This window comes from Medicago truncatula, chromosome 1, assembly GCF_003473485.1.
Source record: "Medicago truncatula cultivar Jemalong A17 chromosome 1, MtrunA17r5.0-ANR, whole genome shotgun sequence".
In the NCBI taxonomy this organism is placed as follows: Eukaryota; Viridiplantae; Streptophyta; class Magnoliopsida; order Fabales; family Fabaceae; genus Medicago; species Medicago truncatula.
In genome coordinates this window covers 30,023,812-30,048,077 of record NC_053042.1, presented here as the reverse complement: position 1 = coordinate 30,048,077, position 24,266 = coordinate 30,023,812, and the positions used below count along the sequence as shown (strand labels likewise).

Below are 24,266 nucleotides of genomic sequence, written 5' to 3'. Positions count from 1 at the left end.
GGCTGGTTGTGATTGGTGGAAATTACCTACGAAAATTTCGTCGGAAAACACGGGACCCGCATTCTAACTAGCCGTTTGTTATCGTTGCAGCATTATAAATATACAACTCTTCACTCTATTTTCTTCCTTACAATTTTCACTCTATTCTCACTCAAATTTTTTTAATATCACTCAAATTTTATTCTCCATAATATTATTATCATTGTTGAAGTTTCTAACAAAGGTAATTATTGATATTATAATTGATTTCAATTTTACAAGTGTTTGAATTTATAAATATTTAATATCGTTATATTTTAAAATAAGTTACATTTTTTTTTATAGTTATGTTGGTTCTGATCCATTTTGAGGTTGGTGTTGTTGTTCGTTGCCGTTGATTTTGCTGCCTCCGCTTAGTTCGTCGACTTATTATTTGAGGTTGGTACATTTCTAACTATTGCTACAATGGTATTAGTACTAAATATTAATTATTAGAAAAATAGTTACTAAAATTATTATATTGTAATTAATAAAAACGTTAGCGGGATTTTTCTATAAAAAAATGTTAGTTGGATTAACTTCTTTAAAAAAATATTTAGTGGGATTAAATTAAATTTCAACTTATTAGTGTTAGAGAGAGTATAATGAAAAAAGTGTTAGCTTGTAGAAAAACTTGTAGTTTAGTTAAAAATGTTTACTTTTAAAAATGTGTGTATTTATATATATTGTTAATTTAGTTATTAAAATATGTTGCATTATTTTTTGTAGTTTCCTTGTTTTCGATCCATTTTAAAGTTGGTGTTGCTGCTGGCTGGTTGTTGCTTTTTTTTTTTGGATCCACTTGTTCATTGGCTTGTTATTTGAGGTTAGTATCTTTTATTTATTTAAAATTTATTCAATGGATTAGTATTAAAAATATTAGATATTAGAAACATAGTTAGTAAAATTAAATTGTAGTAAATATGTTATTTAGATCAAATTTGTTTTACGTAAAATAAATGTAGCTAGTAAAAATGTTACTGTAGTTCTTTAAAAAAAAGTTAAGTTAGTAAAGAAATATGTATAATTAAGTTTGTTAGAAAAATAATGTAAAGTAGCAAAAAAATTATGAAGTTAATTAATATGACATATGTGGATTATTTTGTGGGAATCAATTCTGGCGTCCGCGCTTAACATTTATTTGTGGTTCGTAATTTGTATATGCACGGAATGTTTATTTCATACAAATTTTAGAAAATTTGATATAGATTAGAAAATGTTATATATTTTAGTCATAAAATATAAAATCTTATATAATTTTTATGCGATAGCATGTTTATTTTGTACAAATTTCTAAATATTTAGGTGATTAGAAAAAAATTGTTATTTATATTAAAAAAATATTTACGTATAAAAATATATGGTACTAATTTGAGTCAACTGTAGCGACGCGAAAAATGGATCAACATATTTTCCATCGTAGTTGGATGTACGATAGAAAATATCCGGGGAAAAGGAAACTTAAGGCGGCTTTTGTGGATGGAGTTCGTGATTTTGTTGCTTACGCCATGGCGCAAGATGCCTTTCAATTGGAGGGAGGGATAAGATGTCCGTGTAGGTTGATTCGGAGCCCAAAAAATGTTCTAAACCATTTAAAGGACCTTGGTTTTATGGAGAATTATTATTTGTGGATTTATCACGATGAACAAGAGCCTACAAATAATACCGAGTCTGATGTTAATATGCACGCTTCAAGCAGCGAGGCGCGTATGGAGTGTGAAAACTTTGGCGTGATGGAAGATATGGTCGGTGATGCACTTGGGGTGAACTTGTCTTACAACGAGGGTGGTGAAGAGGAAACAATCCCGAATGAGAAAGCGTTGAAGTTTTACAAGATGATGCAAGAAGTAAACAAGCCGTTGTTTGAAGGGTCGTCTGATTCTAAGTTATCAATGAGTGTGAGGCTTTTAGCTGCCGCGTCAGATTGGAGTGTAGCCGAAGAAGGCTCAGAGTGTTATACAGATATCATGAGGGACGCAACTCCTGTAAAGGACAATTTGCCCTTGAGTTTTTATGAGGCTCAAAAGTTGGTGGAGAAGTTGGGATTGGAAGTTAAAATTATTGATTGTTGCGTTAATGGGTGCATGTTGTTTTACGACAACGAATTTGGTAAAAATGATGGGGCATTGGTGGCGTGTAAATTTTGCAATGCACCGAGGTATGAAGTATGTGATGATGTCGGTTCTCAGAAGAAGAAACGAGTCTCAATCAAGTCAATGTTTTATCTGCCAATAATACCAAGATTGCAGAGATTGTTTGCATCAACTCACACGGCTGATAAAATGACATGGCATTATTACAATAAAGTTTGGTTTATGTTCACTACTGCGTCATCTAAATTAAATGTTTGTGGCACCTCACATTCTTAAGGTTCTGATCTATGAGTGAGTGTTATAACTAGTTTTGAACTAAGTTAAGTTTCTCCTGTTTATTTTAATATATAATCCTGCCATATGGATATGTGTGGTGTGTGTGGAAGTAATATAGTTTTTCTGTTTTTTATGAGGTAGATTAGAAGAAGATATGCATGATAATTTGGATCAGTATTATGTCATCCATTCATGAGATTATATCTGCCATTTGTTGGTTTTGATTCAGATTTGTTTTTGAGCATTAGAGTCTGTTATTTTCTTGGTGCTTAAAGAAATGTGCTAGAGTTGATGTATGAGCGATGAGCTAATTGTTGTGCATTTTATGAAGTGTCAAAGGAAATTTAAGAGATTGTAATTACTCTTCATTGTGAAGATTGAAGATTGTAATTAATCTTGATTACGATGAGCTAAGAGTTTGAATTAAATGTATTTTGATTTATCTAATTTTGAACTATGTTTATAGGAACTTGGATCAACTTGAGGTGTTATCAAAGAAATAGAAGAAGCTTAATCAAAGACTATAAGAGCCAAGGCGTCTTCACAATCCATTGCTGCAACTAGGTTATCTGATTCTGTTTTTCAATTTTAATTATTTATAGAAGTATTGTATGATTCTGTTTTTAGCTATCAATAACTTTTGGTGCTGAGTTTGGTGATGGAGTACCATTGAATTAGTTGATCATTTTGATTATTGAAATTCATTCTTTACTCACTAGCTTGATTTAATTCTCTTTATTTCATTTTGGCTATGTTTTGAAAATTAGGACAGAATTGTAGTATAAGCTTATAACACAATTTTTGGTTGAAGATTCTGACTTTTCTTTATCTCCAAGTTGAATTCCACTAAATTCTTGAGATAGATTGGTTGATGTTACTGTCAAATAAAATTCTCGAGGTAGTGTTTTCGCTGCTCCCTTTTCCACCATGATATAGCCGTGTCGGTGTCCTAGGTTTTTTTAGATTAGCCGTGTCTCGTGTCCGTGTCGTGTCCCGTGTCCGTGTCCGAGTCCGTGCTTCATAGGGTTTTCAGTGTAATTCTACAAAACCAATCCAAAAGTTCAGTTTTGTTCGTTAACAGACTTAAACTTCCTCTATTTAATTAAAATATCAAACGGTGTCCGAATTGAGTAAACGAACATTCCCTGGAAAGCTTAGAATGTCAAGAATATAAATATAATTTTACTTTTGGTGTTTAAATATCCAATTTGTACAGTTTTACTAATGAACGTGTACAGGTACATAAACATGTTAGCAGTTTTACCAATTTGCTGCAAAAGTCAGAATTTCAATCTATTCCTCTTTTTTCTTTTTTTCACTTACTCAATTGATCATACTTCTACATTTCTTAATCTATGACATTATTACCATAACATAATAGTATAAAAGTAACTTTATGCTGATTCAAATCTGTTAGTGTGCATTTAGGTTTCGTCATTAGGTGTCGCCGTCGTGGTTAGGTAAGAGCTATGAATTGTGGGTTGAGAGTTAACACGTGTTTACCTTTTTGAATACCCTGCATACTACCCATCCATCTTTCTGAATTACTGATATAGTGTAGTCGAATTGAATGTATCATTGCATTTTTTCTTGATGTTAAACCTGTGCGTATTTTAGAGCATTAATCAACTCTTTTTATTTCTGTTCCAGACTGTTTAGGCAAGCAGACAGGGATGTCTGGACGAGACAAGGATAAGGGTAAGGCTCATGTTGTAGATCATGGGAAGCCGAAGAAAAAGAAGAATGGAAGAATAGATGTTTCCTCAGACCCTACCAGACAGTGGGTTCGGCCGACGGGGATTACCTTCCGTAACATTGATGAACGGACTGGTACTCCTATTCCTACTGCTACTACTCCACCTCCTTACCCCACTCCATTCCCGACTATTCCTCCCGCACCATTCCCGCCTATTCTTCCCGCATCATTTCCAGCAGCTACTACTAGTCATGCTACTACTAGCCAGCCCCCCATATATTCTAGTCCTGGTTTTGCCATGCCTGGATTTACTCCGCCATCGACACACTCGCCAAATTACAACACCACCCGGTCTAATGTCCGACAAGGCTTTAACACATCCGTTCCATCACAATCATCAACGGAACTGATGCAAGATCTTATGCAAACTGGAAATTTCCTAGCCTTACTTGCTGATCAACGGCCTCCACAACAACAGCAACAACAACAACAAAACAACCAAAATGAAGAGGTACCGTCTGGGGCTGATCAAAGACGACGACAACGACGTCAAATCATTGAAAACTGGGAGTATGTGGATAACCTTGTTGTGGTTACACCAACACCTGAAACGTAAGTAATAAAAAATTAATTTGTTACCTATGTTTGACTTAATTCTTATTAGTTTTTTAAATGCATAATTTAATTAACAATTCAAATTTGTAGGTTAGAGCCATCCCACGGAGTATCAGAACATATTAGAATGGCGATCCAGACGTTTTACCCTAAAGATAGGCGTTGGGCCGTATATTCAGATCTTACTACCGATGACAGGAACGACCTTTTTAAATACTTTTCGGTAAACACATTTTATTGAATATTAAATAATTGTATTTACTTTATAATATGGTTAACATTACTGAATGTCTAATAATTTTTTTTATTGTAGGATTTTTGTAGATGGGAACCTCATCATCACACTCTTGTAGAGAGAAACTTTCATAGGGTAGCTGCAAGACGTTTATCAGATTTGTTATATGATGAACGGCAGGAATTGAAAAAACGTAAGGGCAATTATCGTACACAATGGATCGGAGAGAAAAGCTGGGAGTTATTGCTGAAGTATTGGAATGAAGATCCACATTTTAAGAATCGGTCCAAAGCTAACAAGGTGAATAGGGCATCTATTGTAGGAGGGCAGTTGCACACACAAGGTTCTGTCAGTACCGCTACCTATGCTAGAGATTTGGTAAAAAAATATATTTAGCTATTTATATTTCTATATATATGTATATATTCAATTTGCCAAATGTTCTAATTGGTTAATATTTGTGTGTACAATTAGCGAAATAGATTGGGTAGAGTTCCTTATCCGGAAGAGATCCATGATGTAACTCGTTTCAGTCAGAATCTTGGTCGGTATGTTGATGCTCGAGCTAGCAATACCCAGGTAAATTCTTAATAATTTTATGTTCTCTGCTGTGTTCAAAGGATGTGGGTCGTGTGTCGGTCATATGGTTTATAGCTTGATCTTTAGTGAATTGAATTGTACTAGCTGGATCTTTAGTTTATACATCAAAAGGTCTTCTACAGCTTCTGTTACATATATAGTATCATGCTAACGATGCCAAAGTACCTACCTGCTAAGAAGAGCCTAATAAGTATGTTAGTTATCAAAATATTATTGCATTTCATGCTGATATCAATGGTTTATGAAAAAAGGAAATGACTATTATTACGTGTACTAGCCGAAAGACGAACACGATATCAATGGCATGCTGTTTTGTTACTGACAGTGGTTAGGGAGTGAGTTTTTTAGGTGATCCATTTTCTGTATGTGGCTTTTCTGTTTTGGTGTTGATAGCTTGCTGCTGATGTGTATTTGTTTTTTTTTCTTTTCGGTTTTGACTTTATTATTGATTACTTTACTTTATAGGCAGCTTATCGCACGAATGCAGCGGAGTTTTTGAAGGAGAATCTTGAGATTCCATCGTATCCGGAAATTCCCTTCCCCATTAAACTTCAATTATGGGCGAAGGCTGCAAAAAAAGGAAGACCGGATGGAGGAAAAGAAAGGGGTAGAATGTACGGTCTTGGGCCATTTGCCGGCAATGTGGTACATGGAGATTTGTTCTATGTTCCTCCTCCACCAGAGTCCTCATCTCGTTCTACAGAGCTACCTCTTGAGATGCAAGCAATGATACAACGAATGAACCAGGAGTTGCAATCTCAAAAGGAGGCGTTGGCAAAGAAAGAAGAATCGGAGAATGAGTTAAGGAAATTGCTGGCCAAACAGGCAGAGGAAATGAGAAAACTCAAAAGGATGGTTACAAAAAGGATGGGTGGCATGAAGTGTAGGAAAACATCGGAATCATCGTCGCCATCGAGTCAATCATCACCGTCGGTTCAAGAAGACCGAACATATGACGACGACAATGATGATGATGATGATCATGATGATGAGGACGAGGACGAGGATGAGGACGAGGACGAGGACGAGGAGAGGGATGATGATCATAACGAGTAATTTATATTCTTTTCAATTGCTGTTTTTTGGTTAGGGATTTTGGGCACTTTTGGGGTGTTTTAGGTGGTTACTGTCAAAGAAAATTTAACTTGCATATATGAATTTTGTTTTATGTAATTATTTATCAAAATGACATGTTATCAAAAAATTTGGGTTATTTTCAAATTTTGGCGCACTTTTTTTATTTTTCGTTTTTTTTTTTTAAATTTGATTTTTTATGAAATTTTGGTGCCAAATATTTTGGCACCTCATTTGAATTATTTGGCGCCTTTTTCGAAATCAAAATTTGGATCAAATTTTTTTTTTTTTTAAATATAATTGTTTCCTAGGAAAGTTTCGTAGGAAAACGTGTGCAATTTTTAATTATTATTGTTTCCTACGAAATTTTCGTCGAAAAGCGTGTGTCAGATGTGGCAGACTGCACAATGCTTTCCTACCAAACTTTCCTCGGTAATTCCGTCGGAAAAAGTATTTCCTCGGAAATCTCGTAGGAATAGATCTAAAATTTCCTACAACTTGTTTCCTCGATAATTTCTCGGAAATCCGTGTTTTCCGAGAAATATTTCCCTAGGAAAATCCAATATTTCTTGTAGTGATTATAATATAATCACTAAAATTCTAGCCCCCTATCGATAACTTTATGGATTTGTCTCTCGTCTTATTACTTGGATGGAATTAATGTCAATCTATCTATATGACTATTAAAAATGCAATTCATAAGTCTTAGATCAACCGTAAAATACCAAAATTGTTAGATTGGATATTGGTGTTCTGTGTTAGACTTTGGATCACACTTTTGTATGTGTGAGTTTTATGTCGTATTGATGTAATTAATCCTTTATATATAAAAATGACATGTGTAACAAAAAAAAATAACAAGTGATCTACAAATAAAGAAATACATATGAATATTTGTTGCAAGACCTCTCAATACTCCTCAAAAAGTTAATCCTATGTGCAAGTTTATGACATATCACATATCAACAATTCTAAAAACAAAACCAACAAATAATATTTCTCTCGTGCTAAGACTATGCTGCAAGATTGAAAGGCAGACAGATTTGTAAGAAGTTAGACATGCATCTCATAAAGGCATGTAGGTAACAACAAGTGATCTAAATCTAATGTTGGTAAATTTAAATGTAACATTGACGCGTCCTTTTCAAAACAAATCATTAAAGTTGGGATGAAAATTTGTATAAGGGATGAGACGGGCACCAATATGTGAGGTACAAGTTGGTGAAGCAATTTTAACTGCTTATCAATGGGTTAATGACCCAAGTTTAGGACCTATAGACTTTGAGTTGGATGCTTAAAGGGGAGTGGATAGCTTCTCTTCCTCTAAACATGATATCACAAAGTTTAGAAATTAACCATGACAAACTCTAAGGGTCGGTTTAGTTGTAAAAAGTCATATCTTAAATTTAAGGTCTAATGTTCTTTTAGCTTAAGGTATTTTCTGTTTTGAAATGGGGCATCATTCTCTCACCGTAAATTTCTATAATATTTTATTGGCTTAAATGCAATTTTGATCCCCCTATTTTCTAATTTGTTAATTTTTGATACCCCATTTTCTAAAATGGGTTTTTTGATCCCACTATTTTGAAAGTCAACTAATATATTTGGTCCCCCTTCTCTTTAAAAGACATGGTGTGCTCATTAATGATGTGGAACTTACATGACATTGTCTACATGGTCCATTATTTGCCTAAATTGATTTTCCGATTTCCTTCTTCCTTCTTTGGCCTCACTTCTTCAATCAGCCTCACCATCCAATTTCTTCCTTCCCCGTCTGCTGCATGCCCTTTTTTGTTGTTTGTTCTGGTTGTTCTACTATTTGCATGTATCCTTCGTGTCAAGTTCAATAAGGACATGTTCTAAGCCTTTGTTAGTACACCAATGCAAGGAAGTAAAGATCCCGCAAGCTTCTCTTTCATGAACTTCCAAATAATAGGTATATTCCTAAATCCTAACATAATTGCATTAAAAGGATCCAAATGGTAGCATCATGTCTAACAAAATTAAAGAGACTACAGATGCAGTACACACGTCTGAAGGATGCTCTGGTTAGGATTTAGGAAATGGGGAACATGGCGGGAGCAAGCATATAGAAACCAGATTTCACTTTATCAGCAGAGAACAAGTCACAAAAGGTTTCACAAAAGCTTTGAAGATTGATAGGTTCACTTGCTTGAGGGACAAGTTAGGTCTCATAGAATGTTAGGATTATGGATTAAGAGGGGTATATTAGTTTGCGTGTTTTAATCCATAATCATGCTTAACAAACACTTAAGAAGAGTTTAGTTTGTTATTTTGGATAAACTTCATTTAGTTAGTTACAAGAGACTTACTCTATAAGTCTCTTGCTTGTAACACAATCATTAGTGTGAATAAAATTTTCAATTCAATATTCTATCTCTCTCTCTCTCTCCAACAAACTTCAACCTCCATAACCAACTTCATCTTCTCCATTGAAACCCTAATTCAGTTTTGCTTGCACTACAAGAAACCTTACGCTGCGCTAATAATAGATAGAGAGATTAAGCCTATTTAAAGGATATATCTCATGCTCAACCATGCAAAATCAGGAAATTCTGTTTGCATTTGATAACTTTGAAGATTCACAATGAGTTAAAAAGATAGAGTCTAAATAACAATGTTGTCTGTATAAATGAAAGCATATAAAGAAAAAAAAAATTAACAAGAATAAAACCATTTTGAAAACTCATTATAATATAATGAGTTCCTATACAGTAGGCTTACCTAGGCTTGGCATTAAGCACTAACCACTAACCATCATCGTATATAAAATTAACTAAAATTCTTTAATCATAAATGATTATATTGTATCTTTCTGGCAAATATATTACAACTACATAATATTTAGGAAATTTTTGTTAAATGGGAACTTAATAAAAAAGATTTAAGAAAATTAGCAGGTCTGAATGGAAGAGGAAGTGTTCTGGGCGACAGATGTGGCCGGACATCGGCTGCACCCTTGACTCCTCTGGCAGAGCTGGATTTGCTAGCTAGAGATCAGTTGGAGAGGGGTCATTTTTCGAACCATTCTTAAGCCTTTCGTAATCATCACGAGTCGGTCTTCATTGTTGGCCACAGCCCTTCAAAATGGGAAAGCATAGAGTCCAGTGGATCTTGTAATAACAGATGTTGTCATGAACCAGGATATGAAATCCTTAGACAGAAACTACCTTCCTACAAATGCCACACTTGTTAATCACCAATACAGTATTGGGGTATGTATTTTCATCAACTAACAAATCAGTTAAAAAATAAAAATTAACTTGAATTAAAAAGACTTTTCCTTCCAAAGAAAAATTATGGCTACCTGATTAACCATGTAACACCGACACTTCATATGAAAACGTGTTTGATGTTTGATACGATAATTGTTGTCTGATGTATATTACTATTATTATTATTGTTGTTGTTATTATTATTATTAGCAAGGTCTAAGTGTAAAGGTTTTGTCAAAGGAAAATTCTGATATTAACTAACTAATATGGTTGAGTTTGGTATTTATAGGTGCATTTTGAAGGAAAAGTGGGAGATATTAATATAAATGGAATGAATTATTCATTGAAACAACTTCATTGGCATGCACCTGCAGAGCACAGGGCTCATGGTCGTTTGTAAGTTCCCTCTCTCTTCTTCTCTTCCAATGCATTCCACCCAATCAAGGGTGATGCCTTTTATTTTGTACATAATAAAAACAAGTTAAAACAACATTGATGAAACCCTCTCTGATTTAAATTATAGTTTTCTTAATTACTTTGGTTTGATTATTAATATTAGGGTTAAATATGTTTTTGGTCCCTATAAATATGTCAACTTTTCGTTTTAGTCCCTTTAAAATTTTCCTTCAACTTTTAGTCCCTATAAAGTTTTCAATCTTCACTTTTGGTCCCTCTTTTAAAGTAAACTCATATGTAGAATTCATATTATTTAATAAAATTTTCCAGAAAAATTCAAAATATTATAAGAATCACTCCAAAAAAAATTCAGAATTTTTTAACAAAACATGAATTTAATATGAATTTTTATATTGTTTATGGTTAAAAATTCATATTTAATTTGTGTTTTGTTAAAAAAATCTAATTTTTTTTAGGAATTGTTTTTAGAATATTTGACACATTTCTGCACAATTTTATTAAAAAATACAAAAATTAAATTATAAATAGGGACCAAAAGTAGTGATTGAAAATTTTATAGGGACTAAAAGTTGAAGGAAAATTTTAGAGGGACTAAAACAAAAAGTTGACATATTTATAGGGACCAAAAACATATTTAACCCTTAATATTATTACTCCATTTTGACAGCTTTGTTTGATTATTATAAGAAATAATTGTGACTTTTAAGTGAGCAAACAAAGTTTCATATAAAACTACAATTTGTAACCAAAAAAAATAATATAAAACTACAATTAAGACAATATAAAACTACAATTAAGACAATAATTGCGACTTTTATTACCTTTTTAGTTCATCTTACAGTTCGGTTTTTGTTCAAAAAAATAGTTAAAACATTCAAAACCAATACAATCATTAATACTTGTAATTTTTTAATATTTTTAAAAATATTCTTTGATAGAAAATTGTCAAACATTAAATACATCTACTAATAAGTGGTTGGGAATGTTTTGATATTTCATTTAGATTTTAATGTGAACCCGTTTTTTTTGGTTACACAATGTGAACCCGTTTAAAATTGGGTTTTATTTTCAATTTTTTCTTTAAAAAATTAAAAACAAACATTTAAAAGTGATTTCAAGAGTCATAAAAAAGAAAGTTGGATGTATTTATTTTATTTTTAGAGATTCCTTAAAATAAATAAATTGTAGTAGAAATTACTTCTATACCAAAAGTTGTCTAATAACAAATTGAATAAAATAGAGCTGCTTACTATGGGATATAATGTTTGGCCCGTGGTATATCAGAAAGAGGGTGCAAGCATTTTTATGATTAAATAAACAAGCATTTTTTTTAAAACAGAAATAGGGACATATTACCTTTTGATTATTGTGAAACTCGTAATTTTATATTTAAACAAGCATATTTTTTATAAAAGAATGTTAGATTCTATTGTAGTTTAGAAAAATGATACGGTAATTCAACAGAATATATAAACTATTTTATTTTACTAAAGTTAAAAATAAATAGTATTTAACCAAACTAGAATTTGACAACAAATATAGAGATATATTTAGCCTCTGAAAAAAAAATATCAATTTCATCTTTATGAATCTTAAATTAAAGTCACATTATATTTTTTTAAAAAAATTAAAAATTAAGTCACATTAGTCACTTTACAATAAATTTTTAGGGACATTTGAGTGTGTTGTAGCAACTATATAGTTTTCTAACTTTTTTGGGAGGACTGATTTGGACTCTAATCTTTGTACAAATTATTCTGACATCCAGACATAACGCCGAGCTCCACTTAGTTCACTTCACAGAAGATAACAATAACATAGCAGTTGTGGCACAGCTCTATAGATTGGGTGTTCCTGATCCTCTAATCTCCAAGGTAGAGTTAAAATCACATTCACTATTATTATGTGACTCATATAATATAAAGTATATAGGGTTTATCATTTGGAATGTTAATAGCACATAAATAACATAAGTAGATAGTAGTATAGCTTCCAATTACATGTGGTTCTTGGATGCAGATTGAAGACAAGTTCTATAAGCTAGTCAATGAGAACCATGCAGGCAATAAAAATGCTAACATTGCTCTTGGCACCTTTGATGTAAATGAATTAAATAAAAAGATCTATAGATATTATAGATATGTTGGCTCTCTCACTACTCCTCCATGCAAAGAAGGTGTCATTTGGAATGTCATTGGCAAGGTACGTGTATTTAGTTATGTTGTGATAGAAATTGAATTGATCGGCCCTCTTTGTTCACCAAAAAAATAAAATTGAATTGATTATATGAAATTAATTTTTATGATGATTGATTTTACCATCTAAAAAGTTTAGCGTCGCAGCTTATTGTCTCATTTTATACATGTGTAATTTCTTACCTATTGAAAATGCAGGTTCGGACACTCTCCAAGAAACAACTTGAGCTTCTAAAGGTACCACTAGGTGTAGAGTTTCAGCACAATGCAAGGCCTCTTCAGCCATTGAATGGTTGCAAAATTGAGATGTACAACTACCACACATAGAGGCAAGGGGTTCAAATACCATGAACTAAAATATCGTTGATAAACTTTAGGAAAGCAAAATATTCTCGTTTTGCCCTAGATGTAGTAGTATATTATTCTCTAGACTATGAAAGTATTGAAGCACCAGAAATTTGAGAGTTCTCTATTGTAATAATGTTCTACGCGGACAGTTTTCTATGATTAAGGTCAAAGCACTCAGTAATTAGTCTTTATCAAAATGCTTTTAATGATACTACATATCCCTCGTACTCCCTCCATCTCAAAGTATAAACAAAAAAGACTCACTTTGATATATTTTAAATTGATTTGAGATAAAAATATAAAATTATCTTTCAAGTGAGATAGAGCTGAATTAAAATATAGATAATTCAAAATATAAAATATTCAGATGTTACATTAATCTATGCAACACATGAATCTAAATAAAATACTCTCTCCGGTCTTATTTATAAGAAACATTTTACTTTTTTGATTCATTGCATAAATAATGTATTTGGTCTATATTCTAGATAAGATACATCAATTACTCAATGAATCTAAAAAGTCAAATTTCACTTATAAATAAGACCGGAGGGAGTAAAATAAAATAATCATCTATAGTAAAATGATTACAATTATGTAAGACTATAGATGTTTATTTATTTTTAAATTTGGTATTCACCTCAATGATCAACAAATTTATGGGGTCAATTCCATCGTTCACTATTAGATATTTTAATCGAAGAAATGGCTAAACTTCAACACCTAACATATGGAAGAAATTAAACCTAAGACCTAAAAGGTAGCACATTCCTAACTCCTAAGTGAATAGCACACTCCTAACTTCTAACTCCTAAGTCTCAATGTCTCGGACCTACACCACTAAAACAACTCCATGAATGAAGTAAAACCAACTGTTGCTTCACTAGCTTAACTAGTGGCTCATTATTCAAATACAAAGATGATAATACAAGAATATTAAATCTTATCACCAAGATTAATGCATTACTAATTTAGAGATTTTGTTTTTTTTTTACAAATAATTGAGAGATATATACATACATACTTTTTTTTAGCGATAGTATACATGCTATCACTTGACATTATGGATGACAAGATTAACTCACACTATACTCATGGGTAACCATTTTTAAAAATCTTTATTATTTTAATTCTTTTCATTTTTATACTTCTATGATTTATGTGAGGGTACGTGATAAATTGATTATATTTAACTTTCTTAACCAAAACAATTGTAACTCGATTTAAACTAGAAGATGCTCATAGAAAAATATAGGTCAAATGTATTTAAAGGTCCTTTAAATTTTTCATTTTTCTCAAAGTCGTCCTTTAAGTTTCAAAAGTCTCAAAGAAATCCTTTTAGTTTTTGAATCGTTTCAAACAAGTCATATTGTAGATATCATAGTTGGTAATTGTTTCCTTGAACTCATTTTTGGTATCAAATCCGGCTCCTAACACCCACTTAAAATTAGTCATCTTTTTAGGCATGACAAATGGTGGATAATGATCTTTGTTGTTATCATCTAAATCATCACCATCATCCTCTAAAAGGACTTGTTTGAAACGATTCAAAAACTAAAATGACTTGTTTGAGACTTTTGAAATTTAAAGGACTTGTTTGTGACTTTTGAAACTTAAATGACGACTTTGAAAAAAATGAAAAACTTAAAGGAATTTAGATGAATTTGACCAAAAATATACAGCTGCTTACTCCTTACAGCAGAAAAAAAGCACACAAATCATATTTACAAAAACGCCGTCGTTTACTGCTAAAACAGATAAGTTCAAAAACCAAAAACAGCAAATTCAAACACGCTTCAAAGCAAGTAGTAACGAAAAACAGTTACAAACAGTTATTCTACGTGCCACGTCACCATCCTAACAACCTATTCAAAACTTCGAGCCCAACGAACACACGCTGAAATTGGACCCCACACGTGGCTGCCACCGAATTCACACGTGGTTTTCAATTTCACCTACTCCCCATGACTCGGACCGCCGCCCTGATGCAAACCGGTTCATCGAACCCAAACCGGCCGGTTCACTGTGAACCGTATCTTCAACCGTTCTACTCACCGTACTTCCTTCCCGCGTTTTTCTTCCATTGTTTCTCTTCTTCTTCGTTGAAGAATCTTCCACCGGAGGATTCGATTTCTGAACAGTTTTCTCTCTCCGGTGACTCCTGAAAATCGAGCAAACACTTTCGATGAAACCAGTTTTCTTCTTTCTTTGAGTACTACGTGAAGATTTCTGTCTTACAACGCCGGCGGCGGAGACGCCAGTAGCAGTGGAAGAAATCGATCTCTGACGAGTTCTCAACCTTCGATTATGTCCACGTTTCGATCTCACTCTACCTATACACGAAACCTTCGGCGAAGAAGGTTCAAAAACAGTAGAATCAGATTTTCCTCCGATCGACGCGCTTCGTTTCGGAAACAACCTAGTGTTTCCCGGTTTATGATGATTACGACGGCAACCTCTAGCTTCTGCGAACGAAGCTTTCTGAGATTTCGGTAAACCGATGATTGTTGTGGCTTTGGATTTCTTCAAATTCTTGGAGAATCGTTGAGAGTTTGAGGCGGAGTTAGGGTTTATAGAAATTGAGCTTGCTTTTGTTGATTCGTTTCGTTCGTAGACGGCGTTTCTGTCCCACCAGTCGTATTCAGCGTCGTTAGAGAGCCAGAATGATTCCGGCGGTGAGTCTTCCGCTTCATCCGTTGGTTCGCAAGCGACTTTGCTGTCGTTGGCGACGCCGGATAAGGCGGAAACTAGGGTTTCGAAATCTAGTTGTGGCATATTGTAGTTGCTGAAAATAGAAAGAGGGAAAGATAGTGTTTGAAGTTTGAATGTTTGGTAAGTGTTTATGCTATGGTAGTGGGTTTGGTGTAGTTGTCTTTATATGAAGGAAAGAATGAATGAAGATTCGATAAATTCCAAAGCTATCTTTATTCTTCTAGAGAAAGAGAAAAAAGTTTCTTTGTTATTTGCTCGTCAAAAGAAGACGAAAGCAATGTCAAAGCAAAAGAAGCAACATATAATAATACAGATGATTGATCAGGTGTGACGTGGGCCGTTGTTTTGTAATTTGCATGTATTTAAATCAGGTTCAAAGTTATGGGAAAGTATAGATAGACACACTTTTATTTATACACCCTTCCCACCACTTCTGATTTGGCAAATTTTTATTGGTCCAATAAAAGCAATAATAAAAACAAAACAAAAAAAAAAACAATAAGTTGAGTTTCTCTCTCCACGACTTACCTTCTCCCCCTCATCTCCTCTGTTCACCTTCACCATGTTCCTTAAATTTTTTGTTTCTGATAGAAACACAATTTAGATCTTAAATTATTGTGAAAAGATGCATCTCGGCACTCATTTTGCAGCATATACCCAACTTAACAAGGATAAATAAATATGAAACGATTAGTGGGATGAAAATTTGATACAATTTGACAAAATCAAATTGATATAATTTTAGGCACAATTTTTGTTCTGGACTTAAAAATTTAACTGTTAATTCCTCACCACCCTAGAAACTACAATGATGAACATGTTGCTGTTGAAAGTCTCCTAAGTTAGAGAGAGAAAATGCAGAGAAAAGAGGAGGAATACGCATCCGTGTATGTTGGGATTAAGGAAAGGAAATAACAAGGGCCGCTGGATAATTTGAATGACTGTAGGAAATAACAAGGTTTGATCATCGTCGCCGTAATCTTTGTTCCACCATCACAGGTCATCTTCCGTTCTCGGCGGCGACGGGATCTGTGTGTAGAGGTTGCGAGGGTGGATGACGTGGCGGCGATGAGGGATTGCCGGAGGTTGGTGTGACCAGAGAAAAGGGAGGACATCATATCTGAGTTGTTTGCGGTGGCTTAGAGATCGGAAGGAAGAGGGAGGTGGGTGGGGGTTGTGGCCGACGGTGGTGAGGAAAAGAGGGAGAAGAGATGGTGAAGGAAAGAGACGGAAGAGAGAGAGTGAAAGACAAAAATGCTGGTTTTTTTGTATGTGGGGACCACGTGACAAATGTCACAATTGTATGTGGTGGTATATGTGTGTATGCCACCTTAGGTTGTATCTGTATCACTGCTCCAAAGTTATTAATCCATTCTTAGAAACCACGATGAGAGAGACTTCTTAAATAATCATATATAATAAATGTAGAAAATTGCTTTTTTGACATATGAAACTTTCAATTGACATAAATAATTTACTAAAAAGTCTCCAACGGTAGTTAACAACTGTTGGAGGATGCGACGACAGTTAACTGCCGTTGGGAATCAGCGGTTGTTAATTGCCGTTGATTTTTCCTCCCAAAACCAGAAAACTTCTACCTCTCCTATTCACTCATCACCTTACCTCATCATTACCATACCTGAAAAAATTCAATTTCAAATATTTTTGTGTCAAAATCTTGCTTCCAAATCATTGTTGATCGATTGCTAGGACGTTTCTACACACAATATGCATAAAAAAAAAGGTATTACAACGTTAAAATCCATTACATTTGATTGATTTTTCTGGTTTTTTTTTGTACTATCACGAGCTGTAGCGGTAGTTAACTACCGATGGGTGAGAGCGGCTGTTAACTGCCGCTGCTAACTTATAAAATTTTCAAATGGTAGTGGCTACTGCCCAAATTATTTTTTTCCTTTTGTTTTTTTTTTTTGTTTGTTTATGTTATTATATGATATTAGATACATGTTTAGTTTACAAATTATATGTTGTTTATTTATAGATACGGTTGAGAATGCAGATGATGATACGGGTGATCGAAAACGTAGTGTTGTCGATTCCGTTAAGGTTGAAGATCCCATTAAGGTCGAAGCTTCCGTGAAGGTTGAAGCTTCCGTTAAAGTAGAGGTTTAAAGCGTCAATTCCGATGTGTGTAAACTTCGTGACAACGAAGTGGACACGGCTCATTTCTTTTCGACACGAGATACATAGAAAGATAAAGAGGAATTTCTCGGTTGGGTCCGTCGACAAGTAAATAGGGCTGGATTTACGGTTATCATTAGAAGATCTTGTGAAGGTAGAAATACTATGTTGGAGTTGGTTTGTGAACGGAGCGGCAAGCACAAATTACCGAGTACAAAAGTGAAGCATGAAGCAACGGGATCAAGAAAATGTGGGTGTTTGTTCAAGGTGCGTGGATATGTCGTGAGGGAAAAAAATGCTTGGAAATTGGCTATTCTTAATGGCGTTCACAACCATGATTTAAGTGATTTATGTGATTTGATGAGGTGTTGTGACTTATTTTATTGTTTAATAAAATACGATTTGAAAATAAAATAAATATTGAGTTGAGGGGTTGTTTTGAGATTTTAGAGAGTTTTGGGGGAAAAAGAGGAATAAGATAGAATAGATGGAGGAGATATAAATAAGAGAAGACCTAGTTTAGAAAAGTTAGTACGTACGTTCAGTTTTGGAGAAAAGAGAGAAAAAGCCAAGAGAAGAGAAGAAGACCTAGAAAGGCTGCGATTTCAATTTCTAAGGTAAGGGTGAGACTAGCATTCAATTCTATTAAGTTGTATAATTCTGATGGTTGTATTTAACAATTCTGATGGTTGTATTTAACAAGTGTAGGATTAATTTAGAGAAGTTGGAAATTAGGGTTAAAGTGAGAAATTGATGATTAATTGATGTAGAAACTGTTTACAGACCTTAGACAATCCATAGAATGATATCTTGAATTAATGTTAAGCTTAAAACCATGCCTTTAGGTTGATTTTCGTGAAAACTGCAATTCTTCCCGAGCCAACACTCATCGCTCGCCTCCCGAGTGATGATCCTCGCCATAGCGAGTGATGATCTTCATCGTTCGCCTCGCGAGCAAGTTTCATCCGCCTCGCGAGTTGCACCTTGCAGCTCGCCATAGCGAGCAGTTCACTCGCCATAGCGAGTGTGACCAGTGAGGAACCTGATTTGTGATTTCACTTGTTAAGTTGAACTTTAGATGATCCTGAGTGCCTGAACATGTATAATAATGATTAGGCAAGTTTTTAGATTGAGATTGAACCTGGGAAAGTTTAAAAATGGATTTTTGGGTGAAAAATGTCAAATTCTCAAGAGCACCCAGTTTCTGGTTCGCCAAGGTGAATGCCTTTTTCCTGAACTCGCCATAGCGAGTAGAGGCTCTCGCCTCGCGAGTTGCCCAGTTACAGAATACCTTGTTTAGGGTTTTGCGATCTTTGTCGCACGAGATGTTATGAGTTTATCCTTGGGGTAGGAATGGATGTTGTATATGATGTTAATGATAATCTGTGAAGTTGTTATAAGAGGATTTGATGTCATTAATAATGTGATATATTTGTATATGTATTACTTGAATTATATATGATCTTTGAGATGTTGTTGATTTGCATTGGTATTGTTATATCATGAATTATTTTATGTACTGCCTATGTTGCTGTTTGTTTATCAACTAAGCTGCATGAGTTGGTCTATGATGAAAGATGATGTTCCAAATTATTGGATTTATATAAGAGGTCGATGTTCTAAGATGTTAAGTTGTTGAGTCCATGCATACTCATTCATTGTTGGGGGCTTGATGCCCTGGAGCCTTTGCTCACCACGTTGGGGGCTTGATGCCCTGGAGCTTTAGCTCAACTAAGTTGAGGGCTTGATGCCCTGGAAGTATATTAATACTTAACACGTTGAGGGCTTGATGCCCTGGATTGGTACCACATGCATGATTAAGAGGTCTAAGTTGCATAGTCAAGTTGAAGTAACATTGTCGAGTCGAGTTGTTAAGTTGTGTTCTATACATGAGTTGTTAATGAAGTATGATATGATTATATTATTATTTATGATGAGATTATGATGTTGTTATGTTGTTAAATATAATTGATGAATTATATGCTTAATATTATTGTTTTGTGAAACCTCACCCCTTCTGCTTGGAAATGTTTCTCTTCGTATGAGTAACTTGCAGGTGATCGAGAATAAGTAGTTGTTGATTGCTGTCGTGAGTGGCTATCCCTCACTGTGTCTTTAGGTGCTCTGATACGTAACGGGATGAGAACTTTTGTGGCTATTTTCTATTCCTTACGTATTTGATTATGAATTTATATGATTAAGTTATTAATTGGATATTTATGAGATGTTTTGATGAGGCATTCGTGCCAAGACTATTTATGTTGTTGAATTAAATCCGCTGCGAAGTTTTGAATAATTATGTTGAGGGATAAATTGTTATTTATCTCATTTATGATTTTTAAGAAGTGTAGCACTCCGTTTATGTGTTGAATACTCTGATAATTGTTATGAAATTTTTATGTTGAGAAAACTGGGTGTTACATGACACGTGGCACCTGACTTAAGGGATGTGGGTGCCACGTCAGCGAAGACTAAGTCAAAAGTGGTCTTGGGGGCCAAAACTGCCAAAAGATCCAATACATAGGGGGCTGTTTTGTATTTTAATTAGTTAGGGGGCCAAAATCACAACTTTCGAAAAGATAGGGGCCAAAAGTGCAATTAAGCCATTAAACTAATATGTTATTTTATTAAAGTTTTCATTGAGTTTCTATGAGTATTGCTCTAGGTGATATATATTTAATTAATGTTTTTCTTATATTGCGGTTTGGTTTGTTTGGTTCGGTTGGTAAAATCAAAACTCCAAACCGAACCAAACCATGTGGTTTAGTAAAAAAAATTATCCATATACATCCAAATCAAATGCAGTTTTTTGCAGTCTCGATTTAGATTGGTTCGATTTAGGAAACTATCAATTATTGTTAATAATACATATAATACCCTTTAATATCAATTTTTATTTTATTTTTACATATCAATTTATATAAACTTTATTACATATTAATAATACATTTTTATGTCATTTTACATTTATCAGCTAGTTGAACTGTTAATTTTATCAAACACTTTAATTAACTTATAAGCTATCAGTCATCAGTCATCAGCTATAAGCTATTAGTCATCAGCTATAAGCTAGCTAGCTTATCAACTATCCGCTGTTTTTATCAAACAGAGCCTTAGAAAAACGAAGTATTGTGAACTTAGGTTGGAATGATAAGTATTCATATCTAGAGATTATCTTTTTAAATTTCAAATACACCACCGGAAAAAAAAAAATATGAATAATACTACTTTGACATTTGTGTAGTTAACCTTTTGAATGTGTAAAAATATTTATTTTCAATACAAATTACTTTTTTTTCGTTTTATTAATTGTATAGTTAACCTTTTGAATGTAAAAATATTTCTTTTCAATATAAATTATATTTTTTTTTTTCCTTTTATTAATAAATGTTTAGAGTCATTAGTTAACATGGTCCTTTTCTAAGTTATATAGACTAGTATCCCTTCAAAAGAAAAATTATGGGCTAGTATCCACTAGTTAGCCGTGACTATTCTTTCTTGGAACCTATGACCCCTTTTTTATGATGCTATATTTGTTTTCTTGTTTTTTGTGGTATATATTCTGAACCAGTCTCTAAGTTTTTTTCTCACATTTATCCCTTTCAAAAGTGAATTGAAGTAAAGAAATTCTCCACAATCTCTCACTCCCCCAACACGTTACGTCGTTACCAATGATTATGTGTTTCCACTCCATCAAAGCAATGAAGCATAGCACACAACATTATTGGTGGATATCTCTAATAATATGTTTGTGAACTAAAATAGTGTAGTAGTTTAGATGTCTTAACTCAATTAATAAAAACTGTCGAAATTGCTGGATCGGAACCTGTGATTGTGGTTTGAATACTGACACCTCCATTTGTGTGTGTGAGTCACAATAAATTATTGTAATTTCGTCTATCTATAAACAAAAAAAAAAAAAAATTACATATGACTCATAAGTACTTACAAGTGGCCTAACAAGTGTTTGACCCTAACGTTTGTTGTAAGGGACTGAGGTGTCGCCCCCGAAATGCAATTTAGAGGTATTGATGTAATCCGAATTGTAGTATTTATATATGAGTTGTAACATTGTAAACTTTAATCCTTTTCACTATCAATAAGACTACACTACAATTGCTCTCTAGCTTGAGACATCACTTTTAAAAATAAAATAAAAAAGAGTTTGAGACATTACTTGGCCAAACTTTGTAACCAAATATTCAGTTTCATTGTTTATGTTTTATCGTTTCGTTTATCTTTTGTATTGAGTTGATGTTCTAAAAAGGTTAAAATATGGTTTTAGTCCCTGTAAATATGTCTCATTTTGGTTTTAGTTCCTGGTAAAAAAAAAATTTGTTTTTGGCCCCTGCAGGGACCTTTTTTAAAAACAAAAAATTTTGCAGGGACCAAAAACTACAAAATTGATTCAGTTATAATGTGCCACGTATGCAAATCATCACAAAAGTGGGGTCAGGGACTATTTTCAAAAACAAAAAATTTTGCAGGGACCAAAAATAAATTTTTTTTTTACCAGGGACTAAAACCAAAACGAGGCATATTTGCAGGGACTAAAACCATATTTTAGCCTTCTAAAAATAATACTTTCTCCGTCCCAAATTGTATGTCACTTTAGGAAAAAAAATTGTCCCAAATTATATGTCGTTTTACAATATCAATGCAACATTAATGTTACTTTTCATATTATAACCTTAACTATTTATTACTATATCTTTTTTCAATTCTTTCATTTATATTTTCCATATTATTTATTAAAGACAATTTTGTAAAACAACTCATAATATCTTTTTTCCACACAATATTAATTGCATTTCTTAATATGTGTGAAATGTCCAAAACGTCATATAATTTGGGACGGAGGGAGTATATATTTATATTTATTTGTCTTTGTCTTTGCCTCTTTGGGCTAACCTTGGTCTTATTTATCTTCTATTGTTGCATATTGGAACAATCTTCTGACCTTTGAATCCATGCCTCTTTTTTCAATCGTCTTTTGATGATCAAATAAGCAGCATCGATTATTACAACGCATAATCTTGAATAGAGATTATATTTACAACTAATCATGTTATTGGATAGTTTTTATTTTTTATGACTGGTTGGATAGTTGTTTTTTTTTTTTTTTTTAATAACTAGCATATGTAATGTACTCTTCCAACTACTTAGCTGGATCTAGAAGATTCACTAATCTCCGTTGGAAATTTAAAAGGTATCAAAGATAAGCTGGTCACTGTCCCACACTCCCAATATTATTTCTTCAGTTAGAATTCTTTTGTAATTGAACAATTTTAATACTACACATCTACATCAAAATAGAACTTTTGATATATGCATAATTTGCATTTCTAATTGTATATCAAGATTCCCAGTGAAATCAAAACGTTAATTGTGAGGCACAGAAGATATCGAAAAATCAATTGGTGTTTTGGGAAGAAAAAAAAGCTAGCTAAGAGGTCAAATTAAAGATGTGCAATATTTTGAAAGAGATGCTTAATTTCATCAGTGACCACAATTGTTAGTATTTTAATAGTTTTCTTAACGATCACTATTTTATTGGATAAAATCATTGTATATTCTACCAGTTTATGTCATTTTATTTTTTAAAATGTAGATCCGCATTAATTTAAACTAATAAGTGAGTGAATGTTAAACAAAATGTTGTTAGCACTACTCATCCTACAAAATATTTTATACAGTGACTTCAACGGAATCAACTATTTTAATAATATGAAAACAAATAGAGTTTCTCTTACTCCGTTCCAGATTATAAGTTGCTATGAAAAAATTTGTCTTAAATTATAAGTCGTTTTACAATATCAATGAAGCATTAATGTTATTTTTCATATTACACCTTTAACTATTTATTACTATCTCTTCTTTCAATTCTTTAATTTATATTTCCCATAATATCATTGCAGGAGCTCCAAACAGTGCACAAAACATGTCAAACAAGATTGAAACCTAATATCACCCACTTACAAGACCCCCATACTAAGATTCAACCCCAACTCCTCAACTTGCGTGTGTTGAGTTTTCGATTACTATTGTCATTTGTCTATCTACAAAAAAAAAAAAAAAAGTGAAGAGGGAGGAAAAGGATGAATCTGACATTTTACATGAGTTATCTTCATATTAAAATGTCACGCTTACTTTTTTTTTTTTTTTTTGGAATGTGTTAAAAAGGTTAACATTCAAAAAAGGGAAATGCTAACCATTGCCCTTGGAGCATTGGATAAGAAATAAAAATAGAAATTTTATGCTGAAAAATGATAAAAAAAAAGTGGTCAAATCAACTTGTAAAAAGTTTATAAATTGTTGTTTCCAATGTAAAACTACTAATTTTGGTTACCTTAACCATTGCCATGAGGGAAATAGTTAGCAAGACCCTTCAAAAAATGGGTAAACTTAAAGTACAACATGCTAAAGAGTCTCACATCTGATAGGACTTGACCATACAATATGTTTATATAAGTGGGAGTCAATCATCATCTTAATTACAAGTTAGTTTTGTAGGATTGTGTTAGGCCCAACTATAATTTTTAAAATAGTATCATAATCAAATTCAAAATTCATTTAATTACCTGCTATCTGATTTCATCTATCAAACCA

The 24,266-nt window shown here is 33.2% G+C and overlaps 3 protein-coding genes and 2 long non-coding RNA genes across 5 annotated transcripts; 3 read left to right on the top strand and 2 right to left on the bottom strand.

Moving 5' to 3' along the window:
* Positions 1–2,811: 2,811 nt before the first annotated feature.
* On the top strand, positions 2,812–6,589 carry LOC112419921 (uncharacterized). Its single transcript, XM_039830761.1, has 6 exons — positions 2,812–2,951; positions 4,038–4,695; positions 4,789–4,921; positions 5,012–5,311; positions 5,408–5,512; positions 5,999–6,589. Exons 2-6 carry the CDS (start codon positions 4,061–4,063, stop codon positions 6,587–6,589), a joined length of 1,764 nt encoding a protein of 587 aa, XP_039686695.1. The 5' UTR covers positions 2,812–2,951; positions 4,038–4,060.
* Positions 6,590–8,273: 1,684 nt separating this feature from the next.
* LOC112422649 (uncharacterized) lies at positions 8,274–9,002 on the top strand. The gene is made up of 2 exons (XR_003013154.2): positions 8,274–8,543; positions 8,626–9,002. It is a non-coding gene; the product is annotated as an uncharacterized lncRNA (long non-coding RNA).
* Positions 9,003–9,271: 269 nt separating this feature from the next.
* LOC112422648 (uncharacterized) lies at positions 9,272–10,394 on the bottom strand. Its single transcript, XR_003013150.2, has 2 exons — positions 9,936–10,394; positions 9,272–9,802 (listed from the first exon to the last, which is right to left on the bottom strand). It is a non-coding gene; the product is annotated as an uncharacterized lncRNA (long non-coding RNA).
* A 1,117-nt stretch (positions 10,395–11,511) lies between these two features.
* Positions 11,512–13,000, top strand: LOC25483816 (alpha carbonic anhydrase 1, chloroplastic). The gene is given in 4 exon segments (XM_039830752.1): positions 11,512–11,535; positions 11,952–12,134; positions 12,280–12,462; positions 12,654–13,000. Coding segments are annotated over 4 exon segments (543 nt in total). The 3' UTR covers positions 12,807–13,000.
* A 1,441-nt stretch (positions 13,001–14,441) lies between these two features.
* On the bottom strand, positions 14,442–15,877 carry LOC25483815 (uncharacterized). Its single transcript, XM_013612526.3, has one exon. The coding sequence runs from the start codon at positions 15,576–15,578 to the stop codon at positions 14,736–14,738; it is 843 nt and encodes a 280-aa protein (XP_013467980.1). The 5' UTR covers positions 15,579–15,877; the 3' UTR covers positions 14,442–14,735.
* Between the last annotated feature and the right edge of the window lie 8,389 nt (positions 15,878–24,266).